General features: G+C 34.5%; 1 protein-coding gene and 2 long non-coding RNA genes across 16 annotated transcripts in view; 1 reads left to right on the forward strand and 2 right to left on the reverse strand.

Annotated features, from left to right (window-relative positions):
* LOC309661923 overlaps nucleotides 1–23712 on the reverse strand; it is an 865375-nt gene that overhangs the window by 478054 nt on the left and 363609 nt on the right. The window lies entirely within an intron of this gene.
* The window catches only part of LOC309661915, a 550870-nt gene that overhangs the window by 244599 nt on the left and 282559 nt on the right, over nucleotides 1–23712 (reverse strand). The window lies entirely within an intron of this gene.
* EPHA5 (EPH receptor A5) overlaps nucleotides 1–23712 on the forward strand; it is a 323332-nt gene that overhangs the window by 137603 nt on the left and 162017 nt on the right. For 5 of the 14 annotated variants that reach the window (XM_082463744.1, XM_082463748.1, XM_082463747.1 and 2 more), the window contains exons 4-5: nucleotides 694–849; nucleotides 4828–5163. The exons of 5 other annotated variants lie outside the window; for them this stretch is intronic. In XM_082463744.1, the coding sequence (XP_082319870.1) occupies nucleotides 694–849; nucleotides 4828–5163 (492 nt within the window). Of the gene's footprint in view, nucleotides 1–693; nucleotides 850–4827; nucleotides 14570–17447; nucleotides 23631–23712 lie in introns of those variants that run through there. 4 more of the 14 variants (XR_014264266.1, XR_014264264.1, XR_014264265.1 and 1 more) reach the window with 4 other exon arrangements.

Below are 23712 nucleotides of genomic sequence, written 5' to 3' on the forward strand. Positions count from 1 at the left end.
TAATTTTTATAGTATAAACATGACTGATATTAGAATAGATGCATGTTGAATCAGTAAGAATCTCAATGAAAAGTTCTAAAATGGAGTCAAATGTAAAACAAATGCCTAAAATCAGACTCCTCCTGGAATCAACATAATAATAATAATAATGTGAATTAATAATAATGTGAATGATATACCAGCTCAATCATGCATTCTCTCCATTCTAACAGAATTTTGTGAAGGTTTTAGCACCTACTAATTGGTTTATTTATTAATTCAACAACAAAATTTTAAGTAACTACTGTGTACCATGCCATTCTCTGAGCATAGTGGAAATTTTGTATTTCTTCAACATAAGTTGTATTAATAATAGCATAATTGAAAATTATACTCAAAGCACTTCTTCAGTTTTAAATACATATGAGTATTTACCTTTTATAATATAATTTCTTATAAGCTCCTATAGCATAAAAATCATTAAAAATATATCTATTCCAAACATGTTTAATTTAAATACTTAAAATAAATATTTAATTATCTGAATGAATAGCCTGTTATTTATGATTCAGAAACTGAAAAAAATTTTTGAAATTAATGAAAAGATGGTGTTATATGTAATCTGTGTATACTAGTCAAAATAATGACATTATTCACAAAACAAACACTGCATCTGTTCCAGGGAAAAGCTTAGTCTCTTATTTCTTTTGACAGTGTGCAGACCTGGGTTCTTCAAAGCCTCACCTCACAGCCAGAGCTGCAGCAAATGTCCACCTCACAGTTATACCCATGAGGAAGCTTCAACCTCTTGTGTCTGTGAAAAGGATTATTTCAGGAGGGAGTCTGATCCACCCACAATGGGATGCACAAGTAAGAAAACCCATGGACATTTGGTGATACTAACTTTCACCAGTTTGAAGAAAGAGCATGATGGAGCCTGTTACATTCTATTACCATTTCCCTAAAACAGGCATAATATTTAATCTCCCAATATAGTATTTCACCAGATTTCAACCTTCTTGAGTAAGCATTGAGAAATTTGAGTCTGTTTTATCACTTACTGTGAGAAGCATCCATTTTCCCTCATTTCAAATTCAACATCTGAGCCACAAATATGGAATTTTTCCTTTTATTTTGTGATTTATTTTAGTGTTCGTGATAGCCAGACATGACTTTGACAAATCCATTCCCCTGTTTCTGGTAAACCTTTTTTATTTTTCTTCCTCCTCTTCTTCTTCCAAGGCAGCTTTCTGATCACAAAAACGTGCAGTACATGGCTCTTCCACCTTCTCGTTCTAACCTGCCCCACTAAGCTGCAAAGACCAATGAGAAGGTCATTTATAAAAGAAGACAGGAAACACTACACAAACATGGAGAACTGGGGGATGGCAAATCAAATTTAAGAGTCACATATAAAATCAGCTGTCAACTAGGATTTTCAAGTAGTTGTTGTGTTTATTAACAGTGAGTGTCCTTAACTGTTATTAATTATATGATCAGGTAATCTTATAATGAGTAGATGAATATTAAACATTTAATTCCAACAGTTGCAGTGGGTACATCCACATCTATCAGTGTTTTGGTGTTTTTGTTTTTCTAGTGTTCCACATATTTCTGGGAAGGAAACAAATTTATGTGTTAGTTTGCTTCATGACAATACATCTTTAGTTTTTCTACCATAGTCTCTATAGCAGATCAAACAAAAACAGAAAATTGAAGGGAAGAACAGTGAATCCCATCTCCCCATAACATTCAGTTTCCATGGCGTCCCATGTTTTACTATTTTAGATCCCAGTAAGTTGTAGGTGCTTTCAAAGATGAAGACACATTTTTTTTTGAAATTTACTATTCACGAGTATCATATATAAAGACATACAGTTTCTTTACTTAAATAATCACAAACTGAAATTTTATCTGAATTTCAGTCAATTTCATTGTGTCAGTGAAACATATTTTCATAATTTCTCAAATCATTGATATTAATTAACTCTATATTGCTAAAGATCATTCTTTATCACATTCTGATAATTTTATGGGTTAGATGATTACTAATTATAAACAATCCTCTTCAAATAAGTAAATGACATCATTATATACATTTTTTGAGAGGATACATTTGAATTGAGGAGATATAAACAGTGATTGAATGTGATGCATCTTGGTTTCAGTGGAAATTGCTTCAATTATTCAGAGCAAAAGAAAGCCCAAATAGTAGGGGGGAGTGTTGGCTAGACTGTAGTTTGGTAAATTAGGGAGAGAAAACCATATCTTGACTTATTTAAATTTTATTAATTTTGTAAGAATTCTTTCTTTAAGTAGTCCATCCATGACCTTTATCTTTCTCAGCACAAATGTGAGCCTCTCTTTCTGTAAATTTACTAGGTTTGGGAATGGTGGAAAGCCCTGCTCTGGTGGCAAGGACTGCTTAGCTTTCTTTTAGGACCTGAGGCTTTATATTTTCTCTGTCTCCAGGTGCGTGAATTTCTAATACTGTGTCTCAAAAGAACACTAATTTGTATGCATTTCTCAAAAAAGACTATTGGGAGTCCTGTAGAAGATCTTTCTAATATATAATCTGTGAGTGTGTGTGTTCTGTTCTTAGTTGCATTCATAATAACACAAATTCTTCATGTGATGATACCCTTGAACAGATGAGATGGCTTGATTGATGTCTCTTTGGCTCTTTGCTATTAAATTTATGGTTTCAACTACTTTTAATGTTTTTTCTAGTACTCTGGACAACAAAATGTTATAGACCTGTAGGAAAAGAAAATCAAACAAAATTCAGATTCTAATGAATCTGTTCAAATTGAGGGTACTTCTCACAGCTCTACTTTGGTTCATGCATCACATCTATTAGCAGGACAGTGAAATTTCATTACATTATTTTTAGGTGCATGTCAGTCTCAGTCTCCACTGGTTACCTCTACTTTAGGGCTTCCCTTGAATATGAGTTTTATTTTGACTTTGAGAGGCATATGTGCCCCCACCCACATGCTGAGGGGCTGTTAGTAGAAGAGTCAAGAAAAAGAGTCAGACTCTGATGCAGTTTTTACAGATTTAGAGGAAAGGTGGTAACTGAGGGGTGTATTTCAGTTGGTAGAAAAAAACCCTCAGAAGTTTGATATCTTTTTGAAGTAGACAAATTTCAAGTATATTTTACCTTTTTCTCTCAAGTAGACCTGTAACATTTTGATCTCAAATTACATTTTCTCCATAACCTTCCACTATTCAATAAATAAGGTAGAGGGAATAGAAAAAAAAAAAACCACTTGTATTTCCATCTTAAGTATTTGTTTCAACTTAAAAGTGACTGTTTTATATTGAAGTGTGTGAGGTTGTATGGAAAAATGCACAGGGTTCAACCACAAATATAGCTAAAGTGGAGATTGTTTTGTCAAAACTGGCAGCTTTTATGTTATGGGGTTTTTAATTTTAAGTGACATTTTATAAATACTAGGTAGCTTTCTTATTACTTTTAAATTTAGTCCTCAGCAGTCATGGCTTAATAAATGTTAGGTAGAAATTAACATTAATTTCTATATTTAGAACAGACAGCACATATTAAGATAACTAAGCTATGTCATCCTAAGTAGCTTAATTTATGCTTATGAACCATTCAGCTACCATCACAGTCTATTTTATTCCCTGTTGGGAAATCTTTACTATGTCTGAAACAAATATAAATGTATTTTCTCTTTGAGAACATCTGATCATATAATATTAACAGCTGACTGAAGTTGTAACTCTGAGTATCTAAAAATCTACTATAGAGTCAGACATTATGCAGTGAATTCTTTTAAAGACTTTATTTTTTAGAGCAGTTTTAGGTTCACAACAAAATTGAGAGGAAGGTGTAGAGATTTCCCATGTATCCCCTGTCCACACACATTCATAGCTTGTCTCATTATCAACGTCCCCCACCAGAGTAATAAATTTGTTACAATTGATATGTAAACAAGTTTAATTCTCTTTAGTCTGCTAACTATTATTTCAGAAATAAAGTAATATACACATGAATATTATTTGTTATTTATATATAAATTTATTCTGCTGATCTTTCAAGGTCAGAACATGTTCATTCTTCCTCTTATTGTGTTTTTGAGAGTTATTTTTAAAATAAATTTTAGATTTCCAATTAAGTAAAATTCACAGTTTTGCAGAGCCACAATATTAAAACAATATCAGAGTAAGTAGAATTTTATTACAGATTGTAATGTTGATCAACTACTTAAATTCTAGTTCTTTCTTGACATATGAGGGAGGTTCCAAATTCTGTTGGTGGTTTATCAGTAGCTATGCAATTTATTTGGAGATAAACTAAGGCTACTTTTTCTACTTTTTGTGGAATTTGTACTCAAGAGCCACACTAATAAATCCTATTTCTACCTGTGCTCATTGCTTAGTAAATTCTTCATGTTTACTTCCTAGGTTTCAGGGATGAGTATCATTGGGGAAGTAATCTGTTCAATCCCCAAGGAGAATTTTTCCTTGGACTTGCCAAAGAACTTGCCACTATTTGAATACATAATTTTATCTAACATTTTTTGCGTACATATTTTTACTCCATAATTCTTTACATATACACTAAGCAAAACATCTTTATTTGAATTTGCAACTTTGCCAAGATAAGTCATTTCTATAGTATACCAACCCCACTATTGTTTCTACAAAGGTATAACAAGAGTTTTCAAAGATTATTACAAATTGATGACTCTTGCATTCTCCCTGCTTAACAGATTGATTGCAAATCCATTTTTTTTCCTTCAGACCAGAGATTTGTGTAGTAAACAATGCCTAATTTTATCATCTCAAAATTTGTTTTTTTCACTTTACTTTGCAAACCAGGACCCCCCTCAGCTCCTCGGAATGCCATCTCAAATGTTAATGAAACTAGTGTCTTTCTGGAATGGATTCCTCCTGCTGACACTGGTGGAAGGACAGATGTGTCATATTATATTGCATGCAAGAAGTGCAACTCACATGCAGGTGTGTGTGACGAGTGTGGCGGTCATGTCAGGTACCTCCCCCAGCAAATCGGCCTGAAAAACACCTCTGTCATGATGGTGGATCTGCTTGCTCACACAAACTATACCTTTGAGATTGAGGCAGTGAATGGAGTGTCCGACTTGAGCCCAGGAGCCCGGCAGTATGTGTCTGTAAATGTAACCACAAATCAAGCAGGTAAGTGTGATGTCTAACCAAATCATGTACCTTAGGCCGAGCGCTGTCAGTCATCTCCACAGCTCAGGGCTAAGTCGCCTGAGACATGAGAGATGACTTCCCATTATCCAGAGGGTTAGGACTTAAAGTAAAATACATCTTGAAATGCTTTATCTTAGCTTTAAGCAAATAAAAGCTAAGGCTTTCTTAGCAGACACATCCATGGACAGAAAAAAAAAAAAGATAGGCTTTAATTGAATTTTTTCATTCAAAAATACATTTCTGGCTCAAATCCATTTGTGGCAAAATTTTTTATCTCATAATTTCACACAGTGCAATAATTACAGCTCAGATCTACATTTTTGTTGTTTTGTTTACTTCAGGTGTTTTTGTTTAATTCATTAATTTAGCAGGTAATCTGGCAGGTTGGTTTGTTTGTTTGGCACCACATCTGAATTTTCTTTGCAGATTGAAATAGGGTTATCTTATTATTTCTATTATTATTATAATAAAAATGCATGAGATAATTTTTTGATAAATCCACTTATCAAAATTAAAATAACTAGGAACCATTGTACAACCACCATGCATGTGAAGATACATCTATATTCTATATGAAGATCTTGGAAATATTAGAGAGTAATTATTAAAGAGTAGGGAAAATAGTTCTGCTTGAACTACTAATTCCCCTAAATTTTCCCCTCAAATATTTAATTTTAAGAAAACAATATAGAAGAATTATTTTCTGTTAAAGTAAAAACCAAAGATAAACTATGGCTGAATTAATAACTCATTATGTGGCAGGAGTCATTCAAAGCCTATGAGTAACTTATTACTTGTTTTTGTCAACAACAAGTACATGGGCAGGAAGAGGCATTAGATGTAACTTTCCTTCTATTTTTTGGCCAAAACTCTCAGTCCAAGGGCATAAGCTTGTTACCTCATAATTACCTCAGGTGGGCTTTGGTGGGTGAGGACATCTTTGCCGGTAGAGCTCACAATGCAATAGGATGTGTTTGACTGAATCGAATCAGACTTAATTCATATAATGTTAGTATAAGTTTGTAGGTGGTGGAATGATCTGGTTGACAAGAGAATGCTGTTGGTAATCAAGTTTTGGCCAAAATAATGTGAATTATTGGATGTGTCAGGTAAATGAAGTGGTTATCTCTTGAGAATAAGAAAAAGAAAACACATGCCATTGAGTTCATAGTTATTTTTGACTGATAAAACTGAAGAAAACTTTCAAAAGTGGCCCAGATAATATACAGGTATTTGTGTAATTCACAAAGAATCATTCTAAGCACTCTAGATGTTCTCATCCATGTTGAATACATGCCAATAGCATTTTTTTATTCCATGAGAAAATACATGGTACACGTATACACCACTGTCCTCAGTGAATCCTTTATATTTTCTCCATTTACTCCCTAACCTAAGGTTGAACTAATAAAAGTGCTAAAAAGAGCTAGACAAAAATAGTGAAAATTAGGTTTTTCTTCAGTATAGACTCAGCTTCCGGCAATACTAGTGTATGTTGACTTTCCATCGCAGTGTCTAGATGCCACAAGTGCTCTGTGAATGTGAACCGCCTTCCCACATCAGAAAAATACTGGCATTAAACATTTGATGTCAGGCTTCATATGTAACGTCTTTCAAGCTTACTTGGTTCTACGTGTGAATCTTCCATTAACATATTGAAAGCATATTGAACAATCATTAAGAGTTGTATCCCTTTGGGAGGACATTTTCTAAGCTTGCATAACTTTCTTTGAAAGATATTTCTCTGATGAACTAGATGTAAGAAATGACCGTTTATTTTTTAAATAATGTTATTAATAGATATTTGCTCTAGTTGTCTTTGACTTGCTCGCCTGTTAGGACTGCAAATTGTGTTTTTTGTTTTTTTCAACTTTAAAAACCTTAAATATCAAGAAAGAATAATTTTCATCCAGCTGTTCAAGGCATGGCTATCATGTAAAACAAACATTTGTATTCAGAGCAGAAACTTTTGGTTGCTGCTTATTTTCCCCAAGTTCTCAGAGTACACATAGTGTAAAATCACTACAAAACTACCCCCCAAAAAATCAAAATAAGAAGGGAGATTTTCGCAGTATCTGACATTTCAGACCAACTAAGTCTCAACTTCCACAAAAATTATTAACTTCGAGTAGCTCCTAAAAGCTCTTAGATTCAATGCCACTATGCTGGACATTTATCAAGTACCACCATTATAGAAAGTGGGCTGTAGTAGTTGGTTTTAATGTCTGAATTTTTCTTCAGCATTAAATTGAAGAAAGTTATCTGTACCATATGCGGTTTTTATATAAAACTTCTTTCAGCAGATTCCAACATTAGTTTTACTCTCCTCTAAGGAGTGTTTTTTGAGAAATGCATTTGTTTCTTAATTGATTTGTCTCGACTTTATAATTTTTTGTCATTTTCTGATTGATTTATGTTTGTGACATGAATGTGATATATGAACTGTCCAGATGCAAAATTATATTCAACAAGTATAAGAAGAAAAAAAAAATAGTAATTTTTTCAAGATGAGAATCTTGCATTAAGCTAGAAACTGAAACTGATTAGGTAACCCTGGCTCAGTCTATAGAAGGAAATAATGATTTCGTGCTGAGGATAGTGATTAAATGATTAATTTATGGATGTTTATACAGCATTTAAGACATTTTTCCAGCTATTAAATCATTATGGAGTCTAGCATCTTGCTTTTGCAAGTTGCCAGAATTCAAATGATACTTTTTTTGCATGTAATTTAATAGTCAAGTCAAAAGATGAAGTTTTAAGAAAAGCTAAATACTATACTTAGTTGGAATTTATGAGCCTCGTAAAATGCAGCATAAGTACTTAGGTTGACAAGGAAAGAATTACAGAGTTATTGTGGGGATTATCATGGTCAAGAAATATAAACACATATGAAGGGGGAAATTGAGGAAAAAAAAGTAATTTACAAATGGACTTGAGGACACAAGGTGGGGGGAGGGGGAAGTTGGGGCAAAGTGAGAGTAGCATCGAAATATATATACACTACCAAATGTTAAATAGATAGCTAGCGGGAAGCAGCAGTATAGCACAGGGAGATCAGCTCGATGCTTTGCGACGATCTAGAGGGGTGGGATAGGGAGGGTGGGAGGGAGGCTTAAGAGGGAGGGGATATGGGGACATATGTATGCATATGGCTGATTCACTTTGTTGTACAACAGAAACTAACACAGTACTGTGAAGCAATTATACTCCAATAAAGATGTATTAAAAAAGAAAAAAAGTTAAAAGAACAGTGTGAGAAGGGGAAAATGATAGGTAAATACTGCGTTGGCCAAAAGATTCATTCGGGTTTTTCCATAACATCTCATGGAAATGTGAATACGTTAATCACATAAAGAACTCTAATAGTCAAATTGCAAAGTGGATAAAATAATGGATATAAAAACCGTGCTTTATTAAACTCAAACTTAGAAAAGGAATAAAATTCATTGAGCTCCTCCAGTTTTCTAGTGATTTTGCCTTTCTATGCAGTGCATTGTTTTAAAAAATTGACGTACATTTAGTAATTTTTCTTTATAGAAAAAAGCATTTAGATTATTTACATGACAATGCTTCTGTTGTTCACTCCTGTTGTTCTTCTGTTTTATTATTTTAGGGCGTCTGAAAGTATATATCTGCTAGATAGATGGATAGATGGAGGGTGACTTATCAACATAGTATGAAAATTAAAAATCCCATTGAAAGCAGTTACTTCAAATGTTTCATTATCTGCTCACAAAAGAGTGTGCATTTATGATGCTCTTCTATAAACATATTTTAAAAATTTTTACTTTAAAGTAATTTTGCACTAGGCATACTTTATCAAGAATTAAATCATAAAGCTCTTTTAATATACACAAATGTATATCTTATCCCTAGAAGGAATAAGCTCATTCTAACTGAAAAACCAAAACTATTAACACTTTAATTTGCAAAGGTACAGAATCTTAATTCTAAGCTGAAATAGACCAAATTTTAATTGTTTTTGAAATAGTCTTAGACTCTTGGATTTTTTCCTCAGAGCACTTGATTAACATGATATGAGTTGCAAAGTGCAACAAACACTTTGGAGGGAATGTCCCAACCTGTCCCAGACTATCAGAAATATTACTAAGAAATGTGATTACTGTATTTTGAAGGGTTTTATTTCTTGGTTCTTCCAAAGGTGTCTGGGGGACATGATAATCCCATTTCATCAGGTACTTTCAATTTGATGCCATTCATGTCCAGCATGATGTCTCACAGGATGTGGAGATGATCAGGGTTCCTGAGACTAAATTATGCTGTAGAGTTGGAAATTTAAGAGAATGCTGAACTGAGATGGTAAAAGTACATAGTTGTTCCTGAGAAGAGGGCAACAAACATTTTCTGTTGGTCTCTATTGACTGAGATGTTAAAAAAAATGTTCATTGTCACTTGCTAGATTATTACTATAATCATTCTGAGGGTCTTTGTTGATTTTCTTCAGTGGAGAGAACTTATTGATTGTATTTGTAATCACCACTTGATTAAATGTATTGTTGTTTGCCAAGATTAGTTTGTCTTCTATACAGATTAAACAGGTAATTTAAATCGGCATGTTGGTAACCCCCACTCTTTATTCTTTTATTTTTTTATGGTGACACTAATTGCTGCATTCCCCTATGGATCCACTAAAGGTGTGTGTTTACTCTTTTGGCAGAAGGGAGATGCTTTAGTTTGGTCATTACTACAGTTTTATAGCTTTTACTGCATGAGCCTCAGAGACAAAGAGAGATTTCTTCCAGTTGAAGAGAAAATCTTCCAAATATACACCAGTAACCTGGTGAAATAATCAAAGAATTGAATGTGCCAGTTGTAATATGGGCTCAGGACAAAATCTCATTCGTCACATTACCATCATAGCCTCCACTCAGATCAGGGTTTCTTAGTGGTATTCCGGATTCACATGGATTAGTGTTAGCTCAGAGGCAGTTTTCTATAATTTGTGAAATCTATATTCTATACCCTAGTTTGTAAATCTAAATTTAGATCCAGAAATCTACATTTTATAATCTGGGCGGTAACACCCCCCCTCCCACTTATCTAGAAATTGCCAGAGATTCCTTTCAGATAAACTGAAAAGGAAAATGTATAATATTAACGTATGTTACTATTGCACAGTCCTTCTTAAGGACAGTCAACTTTCTTTTCTTATTAGGGGTTATAGGGTAAGTGAACTAAATCAGGTCTAGGAATTCGTAAGAGACCATGACTAACTAGGTCACTAAATTTTGATTTGTATTTCTCAGACCTTCATATCATTAGTGGTACAGATCAAATGGCCCATTATTTCAGTCACTAAATGCCATCGTACTAGACTTTTTCCATTCACATCTGCTGCCTATTATGAAATCTGTGCCCACTTTCCTTCTAGTGGTAAAGTGCTACTACTTGGCCTCTGCCATACCTGAACCCTAAAGAAATCAGGAAATCATTTCACTGCATCTTCAACCTCTGTGTTCTCAAGTATAGAGAACAGAAATTTTAGAGATTTTATTTATAAAGGTGGCACTGTCCTCATCAATTTATTTCTCATCATTATGGTAATGAAATTGTCTTCTGGATCCTTTCTGAAGATGTAATTAGTGGATAGTTTCATAGGTTTTGGAAAATAAATCCACTTTAACATTCCTATTTCAGTAGATCATTTAATCCCTTCTTCTACATTAAAACAAGGAATTCCCAGTATCTGAACTTTATTTAAAAACTTAGCCCACCTTTCAGTCCAGATTTTGGTCAACTAATTGAAGAAGCATTTAGCACTTGTGATAGCTACCTGGAGAACCACATTGGATCCAGAATTTCTAATCATGCATTTATACCAGCTTGAATGAAATTGTTTCTCACTTCTCTGTAAGGAACACATAGAATCCATTTTCACACATATTCCCTATGCTTTTGCAGATTTAAGTTATAGAATCTTGTGAGACTCATATTCAAGGAGCTTCTTGTCACCAGTATTGACCAGGTAGTTGGCTCCCAAGAGGATGTTGGGATCTTGAGTTCAGATAGAGTAATAAGTTTGAGCAGGAAGACAAGTACTTCCTTCTATCAGTTAATGATCTTAGATAAGGTATTGAAGACATGAAGGAACAGCTTCTTCGGTCAGGTGTGGAACAGCTTAATGGTAGCAAGAGAGACTCAGTTAAGATTTAGAAGTTGAGAATATTTTGAGTCATCTGTATTCTCCTACATATCCACATTCCAATGCTCAGGGTTTCACTCTTTTTCACCAGTCAGTGGCCTCATTTTCTCATGAGACAAGGCAATAAAGTCAATCATTTTAGCAGTTCAGGAATTCTGTGGGATAATACTTGGTTTCTGATGTGCAGTTCTGTCATCCTTTTCACTGTTAAGAGGACATGAGATATGGAGACTCTCTGATCATCTCAATATGACTTGAGCAGATAATTTAAACTTTGAGAAGCTAATTTTGTTTCTTTAAATTCTGCAGTGCAGTTAGACACAGGCTATCCTTCCTATATTTCTTATATTTCTCATGCTTTTATGGTACTAAAACAGATGGAATTTGGTCACCAAAAATATTATCCTCAAGAATCACTTTATTTGAGGTGACCAGAGGTGATAAGACATATGCCCCGTGTTGTTAGGTTACCATCCTTTAAAACTACATAGGTTCTTGCTACACTGAAATTCAACCAGTCAAACCACTGGTCCAAATCCCCATCCCTTTAAAAGACTTGTTGCCTGTGACACTTCTCTTTGGGGAACATTTTTTGGTTTTAATGTCTATTTTCTTAGTTGCAAACAAAATTTACTCTGGTTTAAACAGAAAAGCCCTTTAATAAAAAGTATTAAGTGGCTTATACAATCATTGAGAAAAATAGATTCAAAGATTAGAGGCAAGTTTCAGGAGAAATGCCCAATACTCTACCACAGATCTGGCCTGATGAAGTGAAACATTGCCACTGCAGCTGTCAAGCAATAAATGGCAGGCACTTTACTTTATTGCAGTTGCTGCTGCCATTAGTAGCATTGCTATTTCGGAATCTCAAACTTGAAGCTACTGAAAAATCTTCAGATTTGCCACCATATTCAAACTATGATATCCAATGAATTTGTTCGAATTTGAATGAAAATTTCTACATATAATTGTTAAGCAAGTTATCTTCACTATTTTGAAAAAATCTGTTTTTTCAAGTAATTAAGGTTTGTTCATCCTATCTTTCTCTTTTTCTTCCTCCCTTCCCCCCTTCCTTCCTTCTTTCTTTCCTTTGTTCTTTCTTTCCTTCATTCTGTATTTTCTTTGTATTTCAGATGATGTGAGTTGAGTTAATAATATGCCTTAACTCATGGCACATTACCATCTTTGAGCTATGCAAGGTTCTCACCTGGTTTATATATTTTCTTATGTACTGTTTTTATCCCAAATCCATTTTCCTAAACAGCAGCCTTTTCATGGATTATTCATTTCTATTCATAAGTATTCTTATTAAAAGTTTATTTAGCATTGGATGCATGTGTTTTTAATTTCAGGTAATCGTTATGTTAAATATCTCATTCTGACTACTAAGTTTTTCACCACAATCAAAATATTTTATAGATCCACTTATATTGCTTTTGACCATCTAATGTGCTGCTTATAACTGTCTTACGTCCACTGCACTTTACACACTAATTCACCCAGGGACAGAGACCCAGATCCTTTGACTACCCAATCTGTGGGCATTCTTTATTCAATTTAAAGCCCTAATATAGTGATTTTCATTCAGTATATCCAAATTTTATTTTATAAAAAAGGAAAAAAACTCAATAAAACTAGTAGATCACATTTTCATTTCTTTTCCAATTTCCCTACACAGTGTACCTAATATAATTTCATTGTCTTCAAAATATAATACACAGAGTAGAAACTGTGTGCGTGTGTGTGTGTGCATTTAATCTGTTACACAGAGCAGCAAATTAGTGTGTTGGTTAAAGATCTAGACTGTGGAGCCAGACTTTCTGTTTCCATACGGTCTCTGCCACTTACTAGCTATGTGACATGGTAAGTTACTTAAACATTCCAGAAACTCAGTTTATCCACTTGTAAAATGGAAAAAAAAAATAGTATCTATAACATTGGATGGTTGTGAGAATTAAATGAGTTAATATCTATAAAACAGAGTAATGCTTAGCACATAATAAGGTATTGATAAATGTTACTATAGTAGTATTTAAGAAACTTTTCAGTAGTATTCCAAATAGTGTGAGTTCATAGAAGAAACTATGAGATAAATACCTTTTTAGACTTTATGAGTATTATATAGACAGACCCATTGGTGAAGTAAAATAAAAAGAAAAAAATTCAAAAGTGAAAAATAATATATAGAATCAGTGATCAGGTAACAAAAGCAACTGCTTCAAGTTTGGACGAGTAAACTATGAGATTTCATTTTCCAATGGTGACTCTATCTTCAATGATTTCTTAAAACACTGAGTTTTATATTGGCATTGAAGTTTTTCAATTCAATAAAATATCCACAGCAATAACATAAAGAAACAAGAGAATAACAGCATCAAAGTAAGAGCAAAAAGGGGGAAAATACTTTGTATATAGAAAATAGTCATAATTTTCATTTTCATCAAAATGTATTTGGAAAAATACAAATTTTGTTAGCTACATCATTTTTGCTTATGGACAGATATTAATTTGTCAATTATTGAAGTTTCTAAAGAAAACTATCTAGAGACAAATGTTTTGTTTAATTACATATCATGAATATCTGTACATTGGCCTCATACTACCAACAAAAAGTCTTTTAATTTTGCCAATTGAAGCTGCCCATCCACATCAAAACTTGGCTTAAGTGAGGCACAAGTTCTGAGCTTTTCCTATGCCTATTTGCTGTTTTGAAAACATAGTTCAAAAATGAGACACTAATCTGATGAATTTCTCCATAATTCATCTCTAGTGTATTTAATACAGATTAGCAGATGGGGTGGAATATTTTTAGAAATCCTCAAAATACTTGTCTGGTTCACTGACAAGAATCTTTCTAGAGACTTCTCTGGTTTCTAAAAGAGACTTCAGGGACTTCTGTTCCTTCTTTTTTTCCTTTCTACCTACTGTGGTACCAATAACAGAGACTACGATGGCTAGCATGTTTCAGCACTTAGTGTGTGCACATTGCTATGCGAAGAACTTTATTTGCATTTTCTTATTTGATTCTAGCAACATCTTCATGACATAATATTATTATTATTCCCATTTTTAGGATGAAGAAACTGAAGTTTAAAGATCTGAAGTGATTTGCCCAAGGTCACAAATCTAGTAAGTGAGGGAATAGGAATCTAAACCACGAAATTCTTACTCTAGAGCTACTGTGCTCTGAATCACTAGTAAATATTGCTGTTTCCTCTGCCTGAAGCCTATTTCTTACATCATTGTCCTAGATAGCTCAGTCTTCAGATCTGCTTAAATCGCTGCTTCCATAAGAAAGTTTACTCTGCTCTCCAGTTTGGGCTTGCCTCTCTAAGGTAACCTGGAGCACAGGCAGTACAACTATTTGCTTTCTTATCTGTTTTTCTGGAATCTTCCCCTGGGGATCACAATAATGCCTGGAACCTGTGCTTCTTAAAATATTACCTAAAATAATGAGTTCAATTGTTTCTCTATTATTTGAATTAATGTTATAATTTCAGTTACTGGTGTGATGTGTAACGTGTTTCTAAATTTTTTGGAATGCTTCAGATAATTACGTGCTAAGGTTTTGTTTTCTTATTTCTGTTGAGTGCCTCTCCCCACCCCCCCTCTTTTAAATTCAGGATCCAGACACAGAGCCCTAATTGTAATTCATAGGTTTAGGTTTTCTGGAACTCTGAAATAAGACATTATTATTTAAGGTCTACTGCTTAGCTGGCCTTCCTACTTTCTTAATATCTGTTTCTTTAGACACTCTAATCTTGACAAAAGGATTCACTGCAACTGACTGAACTCATTCCAGAGAGGAATTTTGTATAATGATTACTGTGCTATTTAAGAACAATGCATAGTGTTTTCAATCTATAGTGTGTTTATGAGTTACTTACTCATGAACTGCACACTCTGCATTTATGGTTCATTATATCCAAGGGAGGGCCCGAGAATCTGCATATTTTAACACACACACACACACACACACACACACACACACACGCACACACACGTCAGTGATTCTGCTGCAGGGTGTGTTTAGCCCACATTTTGAGAAAAATTACAGTTGCGGGAGGTTATGATATTTGTTTCCTGTCCCTCCTCTCTAGGGAAATGGTGACAAGGCTTAATCAGGTTTGCTTGATGTTGCTTTTCTCGAAAGCTCTTTACAAAATACCTGCTGATTTCTGTTTTTACGCCAGCAATGATTTTGTTAATACTATTTTCTTTCTTTCTAATGTGGGTACTCTATTCTGCCTCCTGCTTACCTGGAAGCTAGTTTTAAACTCTGCTCTTCTGTGTAATTCTGGTTGCAAACTCACTCCCTATTTAACAGAAACATGGTCAAAAGTCCATTTCAAGTGTGAACCATCATGTGGTTCAGTTCAGAATCAGAGCAGCTCACTCAGCATTTGAACTGTTCAATCATTCTTCTCACTGGCATGTATGCTGTGAACTTATTTGTGTAAAGATGCCTATTGTAAATTGATATGCATAGAATATCAAGTTGTTTAAAACCTCACTCTGAAGTGCTGTTGCTCTCTAGTCCTTGAGAACATAGTTCTGAAAGCACTCCCAGTGACCTGGCATCATGTAAAGCTTCTTAGTGTGCTCTTTAGATGTAGCATAATACAGATGTGAAATCATGTTTAAATCAAGCATATCCATGAGTCCTCTATTAGGTTCTAAACGAAGTTTACTTAGAATACTGAAACGTTTTTTGTACAGCATGTCAAAATGATTTGTTCATGTGATTTTCCTGAAATTGACTGCCATTCATTCAAACATCAAGTATTTATTCAGCACCTCCTGCATTCATCATATGCTACTGAGCATTCTGAAAGATACAAAAATAGTTGAAGGCATACTCCATCCTACTCCAACCTTAGAAATTTTTATTTTCCTGCTAAAGAATTAACGAATTGAAGAATAAAGTCTAATAAAATAAAACAGAAGAGAACTAATGACAGTTTGAGTATTAAGATCCGCAGCAATAGCATCAAATTCATTATCTTTGGATGACGATATGGATTGACTTGTTGACTTCGCATTGTTTTTCTCTGTATTTTTCTTCCTTTATCACACATACATGTCTGTAGAGGCAATTTTCAAATCCACTTAGGATATACAGTTGCGTTTATTAAAAATAGATGATACACCGTTTTGTAACTGCCCTTACATCTATTTCAATAGTCATGCCTTGTTTGGTGAACATCAATACCAGAGTAATCAATCTTTGCTGATAATGACCTATTATTGAATGATATATTAACACAAAATGAAGTGACAAAAAATATCTTGAGATTATTTGACTATTGGGATAATTTTAATTTATTCTGTTTATCTAATTTTATTAATATTTGACAGCCCATTTAATACATTATTGGAATTCAGTCAGAGCAAATTACCTATTTGTAGCTTGGCACACAAACACCAATATCTTCTTTGTCAAAACAAGCATCTAGCTTGAAGAATGTGTTTGAAGATGTGAAATGTTTTCCATTAAACAAAATATGCTTGCAGTGCTGGCTTTTTGATCTCACTTTTTACAAATTTTCTTCCATTAGTAAGAAAAGAGAGCCTATATTATTGAACCTTCAAGCCTAAAAGGCCTGAGGATATGACCTGTATTGCAAACCGATGCTTAAACTACAATTCGAGCAATGATTTCCCTTAGGCTTGTGGTAGAGAACCAAATACAAATACAGTATTATTCCAAACAGTGCAGTTTCTCTGCTTTAATTACATCTGTGTATTTAAAGTATATGAATTTAGAGGGTGTCTATCTATTTTTTAAACAATCTTTATTTTTCCCTAATAAAACAGTAAATGACATTTGAAGATGAAAATTTTCATTACCCTATAAATTACTAACCTTTCAAGTTATAATTTCTGTCATCAACAGTCTACTCATACTAATAAGACTTTACTTGTTATTACTTATATTAATTAACCCTTGATACACTATAGATATAGAAAGAAATAGTTCTATTTCAGAAAAAACCTTTGTAGAGAGTAAATTAGTAGTGTTTTTAAGTTATTATTGGTAGTAATGGGAATGGTGGTAGCAGTTTAGTGGTTTACAGTATTCTCCCCTTATCTGCAGGGGATACATTCCAAGACCCCCAGTGGATGCCTGAAACCTTGGATAGTACGGAACCCTATACATCAGCGGTCCCCAACCTTTTTGGCACCAGGGACCGGTTTAGTGGAAGACAGTTTTTCCATGGACGGTGGGGGGGGGCGGTGTGAGCGGTAACGTGACCAATAGTTCAGGCAGTAATGTGAGCGATGGGGAGAGGCAGATGAAGCTTCGCTGGCTCGCCTGCCACTCGCCGCCTGCTGTGTGGCTCAGTTCCTAACAGGTTGCAGACCAGTAGAGGTCCGTGGCCCGGGGTTGGTGACCTGTGCTATACACATATACTATGTTTTTTCCTATATATTCATATATACATAAGTTAGGCACAGCAAGAGATTAACCACAATAACTAATAATAAAATAGAACAATTGTAGCAATATACTGTAATAAAAGTTACGTCAGTGTGGTCTCTTTCTCTCTCTCAAAATATCTTTTTGTACTGTACTCACCTTTTTTTCTTCTTGTGATGATGTGAGTTGATAAAATGCCTATCTGATGACATAAAATGAATGACCTTGGCATTGTGACATAGTGTTAGGCTGCTATTGACATTCTGATGATTTGTCAGAAGGAAGATCATCTGCTTCAGGTGGTCCTGGATCATTGAGCCATGAAGAAGTGGATTTTTGGATGCCAGGAGCAGAGGATGTTGATGGTTGGGGATCCTGGGTGGGATGGAGCGGGTCGATGTGAGATTTTATCACATTACTCAGAACAGTAGGCAATTTAAAACTTATGAATTGTTTATTTCTGGGATTTTCCATTTAATATTTTTGGACTGATGTTGACTGGGGATATCTGAAACCGTGAAAAGTGAAACTGTGGATAAGGCTGGGGGGAGGGACTACTCCATATTTTTGTTGTTGTTTTGGTCCATTTTACACATTTAAAATTTATGTATGAGGATAAAAGGACTCAAAGATTAAATGAATCATTTTAAACATTTTCCAGTAAGATGATAATATTGGTACTCTCAGAGGGAGCTAAACATTCAGTTTTTCACAGGACTTAAGTCTATTTTTCCAGGGACTTGGACTGGAAATATTAGTGGCTTGCTTCCTGAAACTATGAAATCACACACTTACATAATTGGTAAAGGATCATAAAGTCAGGTAGTCTGACTTTTTTCTCTACTTTCTAAAGCACTACAATTATTTCTAGTCCTACCGTTACTTTTTCCTTACAGAAAAAAATCTAACACTGTATGTCACTGTGCTTTTGGTGGAGAAAGTATTCACCAACTTGGTTATTACAAGTCAGCAGAGAAAATAAATGTTCTACTATTAAGTGTTTAGAAAATCCCTCGAAGGCTTCTGCAGTTACTTCCATGTGAGATGAGGTTCTTCAGCTCAAAAGTATGAACTTTTAAAAGGACTAGCTATACTGTCTGGAAAAACAACTATTGATTATTTTGTTAGTAAGTCAAATCAGTGGTGCAACTAGACTCTGGTTTAACAACAGTCTACCCTCCCTTAATTTTCTTATTTGTTTTTGTCTTACTAATATGAATAGGTTTTTTTTCATATTTAATCAGAATCTATTTTAAATTCTTAATTAAATGCTCCTTAAACTTATTTTAAAGAAGCTGATAATGATAATGATGATTATAGCAAGAACATGTATCACTATGTGCCAAGTTCTAGTTTTATAGAGATACGTTAACTAAATTTCTGAGCAAAATGTCTAAAATATTTTTGGTGAAATTGGAAATAGAGACAGAGTTTGCCTTTTATCCCTGAATCTGGTCTTCTTTCCCAAATAACTATTAAATACCGCTTGCATTCCTCACCTTCATCCAACCCTGGACTTTTGTTTTGAGAAATTCAAGGTATTTCAGATTTCATCTAATCCAGCCATGGCTTTGGTGTTTTAATTATCATATAAAAGAATTATTTTTTCTTTCATAATATTTTCTAAAATATGAACAACCAAAGGTATCACCCATTATCTTATTTATTCCTCACACCAGCTCATTGAAGTATGTAAGTTGTATCCCTATTTTACACAGTATTACCTATTTTAATAGATTACAGATTTAAATTCATAGTTGTATGACTCTACAGCAGCCAAAATGCTGCAAATAAGATAAATTCAACTAGAATGTACTTAAGCAACGCAGGGAACATATTTTATCATTGAAAAGCACCAGTTTCAGAAACAGTTTGATCACGGATCTGACTTCATTTCTCTGAGATTTTTAGAGCTTACCCTCTTCTGGGTCTGTTTTGATGGAATTCTTTCAAGATAGCAAAATGGCTAGAGCGATTCCAGACCTCATACATTTATAGCACATCATACCAGAAGGAAAGAAAACTTCTCTTCCTCAATTTATCAACTAACAGTCCTAGACTTCAAGCACAAGGGCCAGATTGAGAGAGGGATACTATGGAACCCATCGCTGTGACGAGGGGTCGGGAATAGACCAGCTGGCTCATTCCCCATGGGCTTCCCTAGGGACCTCCCCGGGGTCCTCACCACGGACCCAGATGTAGAGTCAATCCCATCAAAACTCTAAAACTGTGGCACAAAAAAGGATAGATAGATGGATTTGAGGATTAAAACTCTGTTTTGTTGCCCATGTGCAGTGTTCTTTGTTCTAATTGGTAAATGTTTTGTGAAAGGTTGTCTATTAGTATTTCAAGTGTCTTTATGAGTAAAATTTTTTTGTTCTTGGAATACCCAACCCTCCCTTAAAACATATCTTCTTTTGCATTTTGCAGTTTATTTTGTAAATTATTTTATTTTTCCCATCAATTTGTACATTTTTATTCCGCAAAGTTCTACCCTAGAGCCTTTTCTCTTCTCACTTAAAAAAAAAAAAAAAAGTGACATTTTATTCCACAAGCATGCTTGACTATGTACTATGTAGCAAACCACCCCCAAATTCAGTAACCTAAAATAATAACCATTTATTTTTGCTCAAGAGTCTGTAACTGCTAGGTGTTCCATCTTGCCTCGGCTTGCTTATTCATCCATGTATAGTCAGCTGCATGTTGGATAGGTAACTGTATTAGTTTTCTATGGCTATTGTAGCAAGTTAAAGCAAACCTAGTGGCTTAAACAACACAAATTTATTATCATTCGATATAATTATCTCTGATAATTATCCTTTATATCAGAGTTCAACAAGGGTCTCATTAGGCTAAAATCAAGGTCTGCAAGGCTGTGTCTTCTTTGGGGGGCTCTAGGAAAGAATTGATTTCCTTGTCTTCCCAGCTTCTAGAGGATACCTGCATTCTTCGGCTTGTGAGCCCCTCTCTCTAACTTCAAATCCAGCAATGGTGACTCAAGTCCCTCTTACATTACCTTGCCCTGCGTCCCTCTTCACTTTCATATACCCTTGTGATTACATTAGAAAAACTCAGATAACCCAGGATAATCTCCTTATTTGCTGATTAGCAACCTTAATTCCATCTGCAGCTTTAATTTCCCTTTGCCATGTAATGTGACATTTTCAGAGGTTCTGGGGATTAGGACATGGATATCTTTGAAGGACCATTATTCTGCCTACCACAGTGACTCTGTTGGTTTTGTCTGAGCTGTCTTATACATCTGAAGATCAGCAAACTGGCTTATTTAGAAAGGCCTTGGTTAGGAAAAGTGGGCTTTTCTCCATATGGTTTTCTTTTCTTTTTTTTTTTTTTTCCATATGGTTTTCAAACTGCAGTTTGTCTCTTTGTTGAAGTCAGGTTTCCAAGAAAAATTACACATCATCACATTTATTGCTTTCTACTAGCTGAAACAAGGCAAAAGACCTGCCCAGTCAGAAAGACTCTGCAATCACCATGATTTACTCTCTAAGCATGCAAACTCTATTTTGCTTTCTGACCTTCATATGTTGTTCTGAGTAGGTGGCATTGCTCCATCTTTCCCTTGCTCATCCCATTGTGTAGAAGTAAATTAATAATCTCTTTGTATTTTGGTTTGTTATGAGTGTGTTCCATTAGAAACAAGTGAGAGAGTTAAATTTCATTCATCTTTATTGCCATCTCTTTTACATATATTTTTAATAACTATCTTGTTTGTCCCATTGGTGATTAAGGGACTATCGATTTTGTGTGTCTCATTTCTGCCTTCTGTTCTCAGATGCAGGAAAGATGTGGGGAATTCATGTGGACAGCTATAGGCTCAAATGCACCGAGGTGACTTGCCTAGAAGGAAAGGGAAGTGTTACAGAAAGGATGCCTCCATCTTAAGTATCTGACTTTAATAACAAGATTCTTGGCCCATAAAATCTTAAGGAAAAGAAGCAACCTGGACAAAGAGTCTGTGTTTACAATCAGATACTACCAGGTAATGTTTGAGAGTTGACATAATCTTGGAGTCCTTTTTGATGCTTTTTCACCCTCAGATCCTACATCCAACCATCACTAAATCCTAACTATTCTACACCTAAATGAATCTATAATTCAGTTGTTTCCCACCCATTCCATTGCTAACATTTTGATTCAAATCCTTGTTATTTCATTATTAAATTATTGTAACAGTCTCCTAATGAATCCCTTTGTTTACCCTTCGGACTTCCACAGTTTATTTTCCACAAAGCAGCCACAGGGGTCTATTTAAAATACATCAAATGATATCACTTCCCTGCTCAAAACTCTCATGACTCTCCATCTCACTCAGAGTAAATGACACAGACCTACAGGATCCGGACCTTTACCACTTCTTTGGCTGACCTCATCTCCCAGTACTTTCTCATTTACTCACTTTACCAGGTGCACTTGCCTCCTTGCTAATCATTGAACTTTCCAGATATGTACCAGTCTCAGGACTTTTCTACTTGCTGTTACTTCTGCCTAGGACCATCGTCTCCCAAACTTCCATATGTCTCCCTAGCTTGGCATAATAAATGCCTTTTGCCTACATATCTTTTCAGAAGTGTTTCCTAACCATCCTGCTTATAATTGTGTGCTTATGCTAGTACACACGCACCTGCGCTCACACACAGGGCCCTCATCCTGGCCTTTCTTATCCCACTTTCCAGTTTTATTTTTTTCCACAGAACATAGCACTTTATAGCACTATATAACTTAGTTTGTATATCTTTTTTGTTCCTCCCTGAGAATGTAAGTTCCATCAAGTGCAGCAATGTTACTATTGTTTCTTGCCAAGAAATGCACCTGCATGTAGAGATAACTTGATAATTATTTGTTGGAAGAGTGAGTGAATGAACAAATGACGGAAATTCTTGAAAGGTATCTTTTTACAAATAGGTATTTGTCTTAGAAAATTCCAAAGTTTACAGTTTTATCAAACAGAAAAGTTACATCTTCCTAATTCTCAAATCATTTGCTGATCTACATTAAAAGATGTCATTACACTGGCTGATAGCATGGGACCCCACACGAGAGACATCCCCTAGGCCCCCATTACCTCCACTTTTTGTTTGGTTAGCTCCTGCTCGGTCTTTATTTCCCAGCTAAGATGATTTCTTTCAAGAAGCTGTCTTTGAATCATCAAATCTGAGATAGGTGCTTCTCTTCAGTGCTCTGAAACGCTCATCCCTCTCATGCAAGTATGTCATTATTTGCTTTCTCATTTATTTCCTCCACTATGCTATAAACTCCTTGAGGGCAGAGATTATGCATGTTTTATCCATGACTGAATTCTCACTGACTAGTATGGTTCTAACATATAACAGGTGCTCATAAATGATTAAATAAATAATGTAATTAAGTGAAATGGTATTAATTTTCAAAAATCAGGAAATTTTTATATGTAATTTTATTAATAGAAAACTGATCTCGTCTCAATACTAATATCAATTCTTCCTGACACTTCAAGAACCCAAAAGCAATTTTGCTTTTCAGATGAAATTATCATAATTTTGACAGCATTCCCATTTGGTCATAATTTCTATGTTTTAAATAATCCTGTCTGATTTCTTCTTAAAATACTGAAAATACTGTTGTGCTTCTTCTTGTGTACATTATTCGACCTTACAGTTTAATTATTTCGTAATTTGTTACATCAAAAACATTGTTAGTTAAAACTATCACAGCTTTTGGTTTTTCAGTTTTTTTGTACGATTTTGTAAAATATTATCTATTTAGGTTAAATTAATTGAATGTCTTAAAATGAAAGTGCCTGGTTGCTCTTTGCGTTGCTCTATCAGTTTCTGAAGGCAAATTTCACGTATATTCTTGCTTCTTAAAAAAAATTTCTAGGCATGCCAGTAATTTTAAATTGGTTCTGAATAGAAAAAAAAAATTGTAGAAAATAATCTGC

Source organism: Balaenoptera physalus, assembly GCF_965194825.1.
Source record: "Balaenoptera physalus genome assembly, chromosome: 5".
In the NCBI taxonomy this organism is placed as follows: Eukaryota; Metazoa; Chordata; class Mammalia; order Artiodactyla; family Balaenopteridae; genus Balaenoptera; species Balaenoptera physalus.